This window comes from Hemitrygon akajei, chromosome 1 (genome assembly GCF_048418815.1).
Source record: "Hemitrygon akajei chromosome 1, sHemAka1.3, whole genome shotgun sequence".
NCBI lineage: Eukaryota > Metazoa > Chordata > Chondrichthyes > Myliobatiformes > Dasyatidae > Hemitrygon > Hemitrygon akajei.
In genome coordinates, this window is record NC_133124.1 from 215,857,731 (window position 1) to 215,872,827 (window position 15,097).

At 41.6% G+C, this 15,097-nt stretch overlaps 1 protein-coding gene across 4 annotated transcripts in view; it reads right to left on the reverse strand.

Annotated features, from left to right (window-relative positions):
• LOC140735645 (2-oxoglutarate dehydrogenase complex component E1) overlaps positions 1-15,097 on the reverse strand; it is a 120,912-nt gene that overhangs the window by 18,336 nt on the left and 87,479 nt on the right. For all 4 annotated transcript variants that reach the window (XM_073060952.1, XM_073060933.1, XM_073060961.1 and 1 more), the window contains 4 exons: positions 12,603-12,705; positions 9,532-9,660; positions 4,588-4,738; positions 1,030-1,157 (listed from right to left, as the gene is read on the reverse strand). In XM_073060952.1, coding sequence (XP_072917053.1) covers positions 1,030-1,157; positions 4,588-4,738; positions 9,532-9,660; positions 12,603-12,705 — 511 coding nt within the window. The remainder of the gene's footprint in view (positions 1-1,029; positions 1,158-4,587; positions 4,739-9,531; positions 9,661-12,602; positions 12,706-15,097) is intronic.

The window sequence follows — 15,097 nt, forward strand, 5'->3', positions numbered from 1 at the left end:
AGCCCAACAAACCCTTGACTGACAATTACATCCATGTGACCAATTAACCTAGTTGGGTCTTGGAGGAAACGGGAGCACCTGGAGGCTGTAAATTGTGTTTGGTATGCAAGTATGAAAAGGGGGTGATGGGAAAATGGGATGAGTGGATATTGGTGTTTGATGCTTGGCGAGATCTAGTTGGGACAAAGGGCCCGTTTTTGCGTTGTGGAGATCTGATCAGCTTCCCGAAAGAGCCACCCATTGGAGAGGATCAAAGGTTGTAGAAGTCTGGGAGAGAAAACCTGGCAAATATCCACCGTTTAACTCCACTTGAATGCCAAGCGATAATTCAAGTCTGTGCTTTGACAGCAGGTCAAGGTATTGCTCTCAGTTACAGACACATTAGATGAAAGTGGCAATATTTCATTCGGAATTTGAGGAGATTTGGTATGTCACCTAAAACACTTGCAAATTTCTACAGATATACTGTGGAGAGCATTATCACTGTCTGACATGGGGGGGGGGGTGTGGTGGTGGGGAGCTACTGCATAGGATTGGAAAAAGCTGCAGAGTTGTAAACTCAGTCAGTTCCATTATGGGCACTGGCCTCCCCAGTATCCATGACATCTGCAAGAAGTGTTGCCTCAAAAGTCGGCATCCATCATTAAGAACCTTTCACCCAGGACATGTCCTCTTCACATTGTTACCATCAGGAAGGAGGTACAGAAGCCCTAAGGCACACACTCAAGGAACAGCTTCTTCCCTTCTGCCATCCGATGCCTGAATGGACATGGAGCCCATGAACATAACTTCACTGCTTATTTGTATTGCATTGTACTGCTGTCATCTAACAACAAATTTTGCATCATATGCTGGTGATATTAAACCTGATTCTGAAGCAAGCCACCTGTCTCCCATTGTGTTTTTGTTCCCATTGATTTGCAGAATATCAGATTGGTACACAGAATTATTCCATTCCCTCATCACAGTCACACTGAATGACTCAGCAAGTTTGGAGAGACTTTATCATAAACAAGTGAAGTGTCCTACCCAACACTCCGTACTCGGAGAGTGAGCTGTTACACACGGTGTACGGAGCCTGGTTGGGCCAAAGGTGGTTCATGGGAATACAGGTCTTTTTATCCACGTTTTGGTCGTGCAGCACGTGATGCCGATGGCTGAGAGAGACAAACATAATTGTTCCATTAGTATTGGAGCTGATATCAATAAAACATGTGTAACACAGGATACCCCAGAAGAGATGGCAGATCATTGAGACCATTAGAGAATGGTTTATCACAACATTTCTCTCTCAATCACATTACAGTGACTGCCCCACCCAATCTCATTTTGGTTCCTTGAGCAACTCACAAAACACTGGAGGAAATCAATGAGTCAGGCAGCATCTGTGGAGGGAAATGGACTTTTGATGTTTCCTGTTCACCCACAAAGTTTCATTTCTCCTGCCTTTCTTCTCCCGCTTTAACAGTTCCCATTATCTTCCTAATCAGATTCCAGCACAGCTAGCTCTTTGTGTTCCTGTGTCTCACCCTTTAGCAGCTGTCTCCAACTTCACCTTCCCCAAACCCTCCATCTTCTTCTTTGTTTCAAATGCCTCCAAATCACGTCTCCACCTCTCCTATCTGGTCTGATCTCTATCTCAATCTGCCTGATCTCCCGTCACCCTTCCATATCACTCCGTTGGCCCACCAATCACCTTGGGTCACTACACTCCACACCCATTCCCCCTCTCCACCCTCAGCCCACAGCTGAAACTTCAATAATTCTTCTCCCCACTGCAAATGCTGCTCGATCTGCTGTACTCCTCCAGCAGGTTGTTGTTACAATGACTTTAAACTGAATGTTTGCTTAAATGTCAGATAACCAAAAAAATCTAATTATGAGTGACTACGTTGTGAGTTTATAGTTCAACACTTTACTGTGTATGCCCAAGCATGTCATTTCAATCTTCACTTCAGACCACTTATTGTTAAAGAACTGTGTAGACTGGATGTTTAAATGGAATGGTTTGAGAGGGCGGAGGGAGTGTTAGTGAGTTGCGGGCATGCTATGTGGTCACACCAAGTGGTGACACTTGGCGGGCAGTGATAAATAAAGCCACTCCTTAGAAAATAAACGTAAACTACCAGAAATATAACAAAAGTTTGCTTGAGCTTCTATAACTATGCACAAAGGGAAATAGTAACAATAAATTTGTGTATCCCCAAGAGAGGAGAAATCATAATGATGAATTTACAGAAACTTAAGTCTTAAAATAAATGTTGATTTGCTATATAAAGCTCAATAAGTGCACCGGAAATATTGAGAAACTAAGGGTCATATGACAATGCTGTTGAACAGATGAAAATGAGAATGGCATGAATCCACTGAGCCTAATCACCCACATTCAGCGTTTTAAACGCAGCATCTGCAGAGATATTGGGAGCATTAGTTATGTTTTCTGCCTTGACTCTTTAGTCCCAGCAGAATGGAAGCTGGTGAATATAACATCTGTGCTTTTCGAAACAGGATACCAGGAGGCTGCATGTCAGTAAGCTGACATCAGCTTTTGATGAAATACGTTACTCAAGACTTGCCTAGCCATGTTATAAGTTTAAGAATCAATGTTGTTTTATGAATGCTGGCTTCGTCAAACAGATTTTCATTTTATGGAGATGTGCTTAGTGGCAGAATGAGGGAGAACTTCTGGCTGCAGTATGACTGGATTTTGATAGAATTGCACGATAAAGCCCTCAGTAACCAAAAGGCAGGTCTGCATGCTGGGCACAAGATCAAAGACCGTAGTTGGCACGTCTGGAGGTAGAAAGCCTGGAAGTTCAGTCTTCAAGTCCAGGCCAAGATTCAAGATTATTTATCTCGTGTACATCAAAACATACGGTGAAATATGCCATTGGTGTTAACAACCAACACATCCAATGAATATGCCGGGGGCAGCCTAGAAGTGTTGTCAGACATTTTGACGCCAATACGATGCTCAGCAGAGCAACATCGAATACAACAAGCAAGTCCCATTCCTCCCTCCCTCCCACCCACACACGTACACAGGACAGGCTGTCTTCAGTCTCTAGCAAACTCAGATTTGGACACCGACTCGCAGAGACTTACAGACTTGGGGGCTCTGGCCAATGGGTCTTGACTTCATGGAACCAGAGACTGGAGGTTTGGAGGCCCAGTGTTTGAGAGTCTGAGGCAGCCTGTCCTGGAGGGTAGGCGGTGTTTCTGTGTGTGTAGGAAAGAGTCTTGCTTTGCTGTTGTTGCTTTCTTTTGTTCTGTTGCTGCTTGTGTTTTATTGTTGAGTTGAACATTGAAGGCACGCTACACTGGGGTTGGAATATGTGGCAATACCTGCGGGCTGCCCCCAGCACGTATTGTATTGGTTGTTAATGCAATTGACACATTTCACTGTAGGTTTCGATATACGTGTGAGTGTGATAAATACATCCCAATCTGATCATCAGGGTCCCCCCCACCCGCACCTGGTGTTAAAGTCAAATACTAAAAGGTAAATATTTAAACAAGATGGGGGATAGTTTAAAGAGACATGTGAGGCCAGTTTTTTTTACACATGCAGAAAGTGATTGACTGCTAAGAGAGGTGGTGGAATCAGATACAAATAGCACCACTTAAAAGACATTCAGATATGTACAGAGCCAGGGAATGAAGGAGTACAGACCATTGGCAGGCAGATGGGATTAATGAGACTGGCATTATGTTTGGCATAGGCACAGTGGGCCAAAGTGTCTGTTCCGGTACTTTACTGTTCTGTATTCAATGATGGTTTCCATTCCTGGGCTACAGGAGGGCAAGCCACTTATGGCCATTCCACCACCAAAGCAGAGGATCTGGATGAAGGCATTGGAGGTAGAGGGTAAGCACATGAGGGCAGAGGCATATGATGAGCCAAAACCAGTGTTTGTTAAATAACTCTGGTAGGGCATTCATTAATATGTAAAGAAAATTAACTACACCATCTTGCGTTTGCACTGACATTAAGCAATTAAATCAAATCTCTCCCCAAGTGTTTTTTAGGTAAATTAGCAGCTCACAAACAAGAATCACTAATCACTAAAATTACTTTGCACAAGCTCAGGACTTTAAAATTAATTCAAATATAGGTTAAAAATGAACCAATGAATGGCTGCTAGGCAGCCAGTGGCGTAGTGATAAAGACCACTGGACTTCAAGTGGTCCCAGGTTCGAATCTGGCAGGCTCCTTGCACATTTTCCACCCCTGCTGTGTTGAGAGTTGAGCTAGCAACTCGGCCTCGTAGAAAAAAAATGAACAAAATGCTAAAGAAACGGCAAGGTTGCCGCCAGATGCGCCACAAGTGCAGAGAGCAATGACAACAAAGAAGAAATGGCTGCATTAAAAGAAAGAATATTTTGCTAGATTTCAGAAAAGCCTGATTTTCAGGTTAGTAGGAACAAACTGTTTTGTTGAAATGGTTCAGAATGCAAAACACATTGTGGCACACATATGCTATATTTTGAGCATGTAAAGTGGCTCGTGACCTGTGATTGGTTTGCAGAAAGACAAACATAACATCAGGGAGTGGCATATTAGATGCATCTCACTTTGATTATTACCTAAATGTTCCTCTTTCCACATCCTGTCCACTCAAGCGGATGTGAATGCCTTCGTTAAGCAAGGATCCAAAGGCCATGTACTCTGCTAAGGCCCAGTCCACCATGCGATTCTTCACCATCTCCCCACGGCCCTTAAGGATGCGAGTTAAACCTGCAAAAGAATGAAAATGATTTAGCACCAACACAACAGAGAAATTCAGTAACACTAAATTGCTTAATACCCTCAGGATTTTGCACCAGCAACAAAGGAGGAAGATAAAGGAAACATTATGATGCTGAGATACATTCCAGGATGTGTTGGGCTACATCTTCAATGGTGCAACCTGGGGTCATCGGATGTATCAAGTCTCTCAACATCAAACTCTCTCACCCAGGCAATCCAGCCAGGGTTGATCAGGCCTGGGCTTGTGTCCCAGCAGTATTGATCCACGGGTCATTCCTCTTGATGCTTAGCCATCTGGAGGCTCGTTCAGCAGCCTCTGTGACAGTCCTGATGGCTCTTCTCTTCACAGCCACTATAATCCCAAGGAGAGAGTAGGTTCTGCATAGCGAGCAGACAGCAAAATCTCTCAAACCTGTATTGTCTTGTCAAAAATGGAAACTAAGACAGATAAACTATGTATAATTATATTAACTTGTGTTTGTCATGTTTGAAGTGTGTTGTTGCTGCTGCCACAAAAAAAGATTTTCATGGCATTCACACCCATAATTGAACTAATATAATCATTTAAAAAGGAACTGATAAAGGCTACTAAACAGCTTCCTCCCACAGGCAGTCAAACTGCTAAATAGCTGCTCTACCTGACTCTGATTTGGACACTTTTAACTTGTACTGGACACTTATAACTTGTTTTTAACTGACATGTAGCTGTTGTGTTTTACTATTTATTGTTATGTTTATTATTTAGTGTTGTGTTTGTTATGTTATGATTGCACTGCTCCTGGGAAACGCTGTCTCATTCTGCCCTGCAGAGTTGATGTACGGTTAGAATGACAATAAAGTTTTTGAATTTTGAATCTTGAATAAATGCCAAGGAAGGTAGAAAATAAAAACAAGCACTAAATAAAATGTAATTGTAATGGGCTGCTCTAGAACTAGTAATATCAGGTATATAAAGATAAAGATTCATGATCTGCAGTCTCTTCGAGGTGTACCTACCTTGAAGAAGCTTAAATCTTCTCTTTGATGGGAGCTCAGCAAAACCCTCTCACTGCTCTCCCTCTGAAATCTCTCTGCTGCCCTCCGACTCTTAATTTCTTCTCCAGTCCATGACTTTTCCAACCCACCTGGCCTCACCTCTCACCTTCCAGCTATCTGCCTTCCCCTCCCTCCACCTTTTTATTCTGGCATCTACCCCTTCCTTCTCAGTTCCAAAGAAGGGTTTCAGCCTGAAACATCACACTGTTTATGCATTTCCATAGATGGTGCCCAACCTGCTGAGTTCCTCCAGCATTTTGTGCATGTTGCTAACAATTAGCTTGGTCTATCACATATACATCAAAACATACAGTAAAATATGTCATTTACATCAAATCAAATCTGCAAAGATTGTGCTGGGCAGCCACGGCTTTAATGGAAAGTTCATTATCATAATTTTTCTGTGTTAGCCAGCCACTTAACATAATTATCCACTTCTGCTCTGTATACAGGTAAAGGTAAGAGTGTACTCCACATGAAAGCACAGCCACTTTCAAAGGCTGTGTCATGCTGAAAGTCCTTATGGAATGTGGACATAAGACCACAAGATATAGGAGCAGAATTAGGCCATTTGGTCCATTATGTTTGCCCTGCCATTTCAACACGACTGATCTAATTTTCCTCTCAGCACAAACCTCCTGCCTTTTCCCCAAATCCCTTCATGCCCTGATCAGTCAAGAATCTATCAACCTCTCCCTTAAATATACATAAAGACTTGGCCTCCACAGCTGTCTGTGTCAATGAATTCCACAGATTCACCACACTCTGGCTAAAGAAATTCCTCTTCATCTCCGTTCTAAAAGGACGCGACTGTATTCTGAGGCAGTGTCCTCTGATCTTAGACTCTCCCACCATTGGAAACATCCCCTCGGCATCCACTCTATCAAGGCCTTTCACCATTCAATAGGTTTCAATTAGGTCACCCCTCATTCTTCTGAATTCTAGTGAATACAGGCCCAGAGCCATCAGACGCTCTTCATATGAGAAGCCACCCAATCTCGGAATCATTTTCATGAATCTCCTTTGAAACATCTCCAGTTTCAGCACATTAGGGGCCCAAACCTGCACATTAATACTCCAAGTGAGGGTTCACTTTTGTATTCTAGTCTTCTTGAAATGGATAGTAACACTGCACTTGCTTTCCTATCCACAGACTCAAGCTGAAAATTAACCTTTAGGGAATCCTGCACAAGGACTCCCAAGTCCCTTTGCACCTCAGGTTTTTGTATTTTCTCTTCACTTAGAAAATAGTCAACCCTTTCATCTCTTCTACCAAAGTGCATGACCATACACTCCCTGACACTGTATTCCATCTGCCATTTCTTTACTCGTTCTCCTAATTTAAGTCCTTCTGTAGCCTCTCTACCTCCTCAAAACTACCTGCCCCTCCACCTATCCACATATCTTCAAACTTTGTAACAAAGCCATCAATTCCATCATCCAAATCATTGACATACTACGTAAAAAGAATCAGTCCCAACACAGACACTTGTGGAACACCACTAATCACCAGTAGCTAGTCGGAAAAGGCGCTCTTTATTCCCACTCTTTGCCTCCTGCCAATCAGCCACTGTTTTATCCAGACTGGTCCAAGCTAATAGGAAAGCGATAGTAACTCAAATAACCATGCGTTACAATTGTGGTGTGTAGAAGAGCAACTAAACATACAACAAATTGCACCTTGAAATGCATAGGCTACAGCAGCAGAAGATTTCAAACTCCGTGGCCGCTGTGTGTATGGTTTCAATTCCCCACCTCCACCAGGAGTATTTGAAAAGGATAGGAACACTGACTGGATCACGGAGCAATGTAGCATGGATACAGGCTCTTCAGTTCAACCAATCCACGCAGACCACAGTACCCATGCAGCCAGTTCCAATTACCTGCTTTTTGCCTATAGCCCTCTAGGCCCCACCCGTCCAAGTGCTTTTTGAATGATACTATTGTTTCTGCCTCAACCACTTCCTCTGACAGAGAAGCAATTTTTAAAGACCATTAAAATATGGAAAAAAACAACTTTGTTACACAACTATTTGGAAATGATATATATTTTTTTAAAAAGTCCAACCCTCTTTTCTAATCCCCACTCTAGCCTCTTACCTCCACTCACCCACCTATCACCTCCCCCTGCGTACCTTTCCTTTCTCCTTTGGTCCACTCTCCTCTCCTATCGAGTTCCTTCTTCTCCAGCCTTTTATCTTTCCCACCCACCTGGCTTCACCTATCACCTTCTAGCTATCCTCCTTCCCCTACCCCCACCTTTTCATTCTGGCATCTTCCCCTTCCTTTCCAGTCCTGAAGAAGGGTCTTGGCCTTGTCAACTGTTCACTCTTTTCCATAGATGCTGCCTGACCTGCTGAGTTCCTCCAGTATTTTGTGTGTGTTGCTTTGGATTTCCAGCATCTGCAGACTTTTTGGTGTTTATAAATTTAATTCTATGGATATAACGCAGTACATCTCAGAATGTTTAAGCAAATGTAGGACACTGGGGTATTGTCAATGACTGAAATGTGATAGTGAGCACATATCTGTTTTCAGTGGCAGAGTCAGAGTCAAAGTTCCACGTTTCCTCAGTTTCAAACTGAGGTAAAAATATTGGTCAGAAAATCAGGAAAAACTACCCAAACCACTTTCAAAACTGTGGGGTAGAATCTTTCACGTGTTGATTTTGCAAACAGGTCTCCTATTTGAAAGATAGCCCTCCCTCAGCCTTACACTGCTTTACCTAGATTTGCATGCTTACAAAGAGACATTATCATTTATACATGATGCCTTTTCATGGTGGCTGCCAATAACTGGGGACAAAATGGATTCACTAAAGAGATCTGGATAGCTTAGCAAATTAAGTCCAAGATGGGAAATGTTATTGAATACACTGAATACAAACATGGAACACAGTTATCAGAAAAGGTCCACATGAAAAGATTCAGAATTTTAAAGATTTTTTATATAAAATATTTTAAATAACTATAAACTTCTCAGTTGTGGGAAAAGAAGGTGGATTAAATGGTAGAACTGAGTATGGGAAATTATATTGTATGGCATGCTTCCAAAAAATAAGTCCCAGATTGAGAAATATATGTTTGATCCTTCATTACAAAATCACGAACAATCTTATAACGATAAAAATCTAATGAAAATAAATTAGCAATTAATTAGCATAATTAAGCAGTCAACAAAACAATTATCATCCCTGAACCCAGCTGCCTCTAACAACTGAACTAAGACACAAAGTGTGAATACGTAACTATGCTCATTTGCTTCGACCACGCCTCAAACCCACGTGATAAATTACTGAACCCATGATAAAATGCGCAACACAATACAGACAGAAAATAGATAAATGGCTCCTTCAATGATATATGCTTGAAAACAATCGGTGACATGTCAAAAACAAGGTACTGAATGTATAAATAGTCTAATAGTTGGCTATTAATAATAGATGGCCACTTCTGTTCATGTTTTACGGAATTTTAGATCTTGGGCACTGACATAACCCAAGTTTAATTGTTACTGCTTTATTGGAAATATCTTTGGCCCATGTTTACTCTTTGCATTCCTCCTGACATTACACATCTGCTTTTTCCCCTCCTCAATCATTGTAGTTACTCTTCCCCCATTAGTTGGAGCTACTATAAATAATTGGAAAAATGTAATTTATCATCCTTAAGAAGCTGTGAAATATCCTCATGGCCCAGGCCATGGCTGATGTTGCACTGAAGTCTGTACGAATCAATCAGACCTACCTCCATGAATTGTAAAGTTTTCCACCGGCACGGAGCTGGCCACTTCCCCAATGTGATTCAACATTTCCTCAGCAAGACCAGTGGAAGGACAGGACATACTTTTAGGCTGGCCATCAAGAGTGAAGAAACCTGGAAGAGAGCAAAATGAATTAATTTTTAAAAAAAGTTTTCTTCTCTTTTTACTTATACCTGCTATCTACACAAATGGATATGTGATTCCCAGCCACTGCTGTGGTCTGTGATCAGTTCTTATTCATCATCTGATCTTCAGTAACAAGTGAACCCTCTTCCCGTACCATCCCCTGCACATACACTGTGCAGTATGGAAACCCCACTCTGGCAGACAGAAGACTCTGTTGTGGGTAGTTAAAGCTACCTAATGCATCACCGGCACCAGCCTACCTGTAGTCAAGGATGTGTATATATAGAAACGTGCTTAAAAAAAAAGCCCAGCAATATCATGAAGAGTCCCACTCACACTGCCTATGGACTGTTTGTTTAGAGAGGAAGCTATGCAGCATCCATGCCAGGATGACCAGACTCAAAAATAGTTACTTCCCCAAGCAGTCAGGTTGATCAACACCTCCACCCACTAACCCACCCTAGCATTACATCCACATCAGTCCAATCCTCTGCACATTTGCTCAGCAGCCTTCATCCCCTACCCACCTGCACTGACACTTTACATTGTGTTTTACAGGTCTGCTTTTATATTTATGCTTTTTATGTATATTGTGTTTTTCTTTAATGCTGCATTGGATCCAGAGTAACAATCATTTCATTTTCCTTTACACGAGTGTTCCGAATAATGACAATCAACGATCTTGAATCTGGTAGTGAAATTAGAACTTTGCAAGATATTTATTCCCAATATTTAGCTTCTCGTGGCATGTGCATGTTACACACAAGGAACGTGATCTTGAGTGGGTGTTTTAATATACAGAGTATGTTAATGAGCATATTACATACGACAGATATGTGAAAAAGCACAAGTGTATGCCACACATCGGTGAGTTATGCAGAGGCAGAGGTGAGTAAGTGCCAGTGAGGATGTGATACACAGGCATGAATCAGATCCAGTGAGTACACTCCATATGAGAAAGACGGATCAATGCTTAAACACAGCAGATGTGAATTAGTAGCAGCAAGTGCTACTAAATACAAAAGGGATAGGAATTAATTTACAGATTGCAATAAGTACTGGGAGTGTACCTACTGCCAATGAGAGTATTAAATAACAGGAATGTGAACCAGTGCTGGTGGCAGTGTTTAAACATTGGGTGTGGCATTGAAGGATCAACTTTATTTACTATATACTTACATATACAGTTGGGCCTTATCTGCGGGGGATTGGTTCTGGGACCCCCCCCCCCCCCCCCGGATACCAAAAAACGCGGATGCTCAAGTCCCTTATTTAACCTGTCTCAGTGCGGTGGTCATTAGGACCCAGTGTAGCTCTGAATCCGCAGTGTTTCTGTTCACGAAAATAATCACCATCACGATTGAAAATAAAGTGGAAGTAATAAAGCAATCGGGAAGAGGTGAAATGCCATTGGTCATTGGAAAAGGATTAGGCTACAGTCAGTCAACGATCGGAACAATTTTAATGGAGCATGTGAAAGGCCCTGCCCCAATGAAAGCTACAATTATTACTAAGCAATGCAGTGGTTTAATTATTGAAATACATGCATTTCTTAAGTGTTTTATATGCATAGAAAGGTAAAATGTATACTATATACAAAGACAAACGTTTGACTAACTGACGCTAAATAATACCGGATGTACTTGTTCCGACTACAAATCCAACTTAAAGACAGACTCAGGAACAGAACTCGTTCATAACCCAGGGACTGCCTGTACTTTTAAATCATCTCTAGATTACTTGTACAATGTAAGTGCTATGTAAATAGTTGTTATACTGTATTGTTTAGGGAATAATGACAAGAATAGTCTGTACATGCTCAAATAATGAGTGTGGGAGAGAGAACTTCCAGGTTTTCCCGATTCGCAGTTGGTTGAATCCACGGATGCGGAACCCGCGGATAAGGAGGGCTGACTGTATTAGGAATTTCCTGTGGTGACATGCACAAGATTCAACAAATATAGGAATAATGAATTATCTTGAATACCCTTTACTAATCAAGAACCTTTCAACCTCCATTTTAAATATAACTTGGCCTCCACAGCTGTCTGTGGCAATGGATTCTAGAGTCATCACCCTTTGGCTAAAGAAATATCTCCTCATCTCTGTTCTAAAGGGACACCCTTTTATTCTCAGGCTGTATCCTCCCATCCTACACTCTTCCACTATAGGAAACATCATTTCCGTGTCCACTCCATCAATGCATTTCAATATCCGATAGGTTTCAATGAGATAACACCTTATTCTTCTAAATTCCAGTGAGTACAGGCCTAGATCCATCAAAAGCTCCTCATACATTAACTCTTTAATTCCATGGATCATTCTCGTGAATCTTATCTGGACCCTCTCCAAGGCCAGCAGATCATTTCTTATATAAGGGGCCCAAAACTGCTCACCATATATTCCAAGTGCAGCCTGACCAAAGCCTCGGCATTATATCCTTGCTTTTATATTCTAGTCCTCCTGAAATGAATGCTAACATTGCATTTGCCTTCCTCACCACTGACTCAACCCTGCAAGTTACTCTTTAAGGAATCCTGTACTAGGACTCCCCAGTTGCTTTGCACCTCTGATTTCTAAATTGGCTCCCTGTGTAGAAAATAGTCTATGCCATTATTCCACTGTTACTTCTTTGCCCATTCTCCTGATCTGTTCCAAGTCCTTCTGTAGACTCCTTTCCTCTTCCACGGGATCGTGGCTCATTTATTTTACCTTCAACCCCATTCTTCTGCCTTCTCTCCATGACTAATCAAGAGCCTATTGACCTCTGCTTAAGTCTGCCCAATGATATGGCATCCAGAGCCACTTCAGTGCTTTCTATACAACATAGCAGTTGAAGCTATCCTATAGTTTGGATCTTTATATTGTACGTTTACCAAATTAAATCAGAGAGCTTTGAAGAAGTCGCTCTGCTCTCTCAAATACGTACCAGGCCATGGGGAGTCCAGCCAGTGTTTAATGTGCATTATTTTCTCATCTTTGGATCGAGTGTACGCTTCTTCACAGATCTTGTCGTATTTGGCCATTTCTTCCTAGACACCAAGAAGCAAAAGAATATATTCAGAAGTAGCAAATATAGCAAGCAAGTGCCCATTTACTTACTGAGATCAGAAGCTTCTTACACAGATGGTGGTGATGAAAGTCTTGGTGAAGAACTTGTAGATTTGCAGAAAGCAGGGGCCATTTGGCTTGTGTATGGAAGCCTGCTTCTCAAACACAAGGACTTCCTACTACATTCCTGGTTAATCCACAATCCATTAAGTTCTTTATTCTCATGTCCCTCTCCAAATTCAACGGAATCAACAAGGCAGTCAGAAAGGGTAAGATGAGGGAACACACACCAGTCCTCATAGAGGGATCAGTAGTGAAAAGGGTAACCAATTTCAAGTGCCTGGGGGGTCAATATCTCTGAGGACCCAACATATTGATACAGTTACTGTGTTGCCCTTAAGGCATTTGTTTAGCTTTATTACATTTTCGCTTTAGTAATTCGTTTGTAATTATTTTCTAGTTAAAGTTAAGGTTGTTGAAAGTAAATTCGTTGTCTGTGATGTATCGCGGCATGCGATGACATCACACCCGGTTTCGCCGCGTCTTGTGGGAAAATACCAGTTTGGAGAAATGGGAAGGCGGGGGCTTGTGTGTGCAGGATCAGCGCGTGAAAAGTTTTCATTCTACGCACTAAGAAACATCATACAAGCAACGCAGTAAGTTCATAAGATAATCGATATAGTAAAAATGTTAACGCTGATTCTGTTAAAAGTAATGACGGTTGATAAAGTTTATTTTCTTTGTTATTGAAAGCTTTGCTAGATAGTTTGTGTGAAGTGCATTTAAAGCCAGTTGATAGCGTAGGTAGATTCTGACTGTATGTTGTACTTCAATGTAATATAGTTTGTAGTAGTTTTACTTTTACAAGTATTTATGATGTAAATGCGATGCCAAGAAGGAAGCAAAACCTGTATATATTTTGTATTGTTTTATCAACAGTTTTCACCATATGTCAATGTGGAAGAGTGAACAGTAAACGCTTAATCTTACTGCGATCGTGCACTCATTGACTATGGTTTAAACTCGGTGTTTAGTTCAGAGTTTTTACACCTGAATGAGAACACTACAGTTACAAAGAAGGCCCAACAGCGGTTATATTTCATTAGGAGTTTGAGGAGATTTGGTATGTCACCAAATACACTAGCAAATTTCAACATGTGCATGGAGAGCATTCTAACTAGCTGCCTCACAGCCTGGTATGGGAATGGAGGGGGTGGGGGGAGCTACTGCACAGGATTGAAATAAACTGCAGAAAGCTGTGAACTCAGTCAGCTCCATCATGGGCACCAGCCTCAGTAGTATCCCAATCATCTTCAAAGAGCGATGCCTCAAAAAGGCAGCATCCATAATTAAGGACCCCCATCACCCAGGTCATGCCTTGTTCTCATTGCTACCATCAGGAAGGAGGTACAGAAGTCTGAAGGCACACAATCAACAATTCGTGAACAACTTCTTCCCCTCTGCCATCTGATTTCTAAATGGACATTGAACCCATGAACACTACCTCACTGCTTTATTATTTCTATTTTTGCACCACTTATTTAACTACGCTTACTGCAATTCAGTTTTTTTATTATTATAAATTGCATTGTACTGCTGCCACAAAGACAACATATTTCATGACATGTGCCAGTGATATTGAACCTGATTATGATTCCTAGCTTTTCCAACCTCACCCATCTCTAGTAAATTTCCAGCAAATTACAGATCTCTAGTCTCCAGGCGACTGATTTATGACAACGCAACATGAGCTCTCCTCTTCTGTTCCAATAGTCTATTTTTAACTCAAGTGCTCTGGCAGCTTTTAAGCATTTGTATGTGTGGATGCCAATTCTCTGCTCATTCTCACTTTTCAAGATCATGGCATTTATATTATACTGCCATTGCACACCCCCTCCCCCAAAAGTGCATTCATTTCTCTTTACTTCATTTCAAAATTCAGCCAGTAACTATCCTAATTAATATCCACTGCGCTGTCAAGTTTCATATCACTTGCTTTGTATCCAAGTCTACATTATTCATGCCCATTCACCAACCCTTGGGAAGCACGCCTGCAAAGCACCTCCCACCACTGACCTTTCTCCATCACTGAGACATCTTTTGTCTCAAATTCAGTAGGATTCCATTCTTTTTACTAAATTATTTGCATTACCAGGTTTTTTCCCGCTGGCATGTATTGTTCCAAAGATGATCGTGAGCTGCCCCTTTTAACTGCAACATGTTTGCAAATCTGCTGAGTTCCTCCCACTGCCTTTGTGTTTCTGAACTGCTGCAAAATATTTATTTAGCAATACAGCATGGAATTGGCTCTTCTGGCTCTTTGAACCACGCCAATCAGCAACCCCCAACAACCCTGATTTAACCCTACCCTCA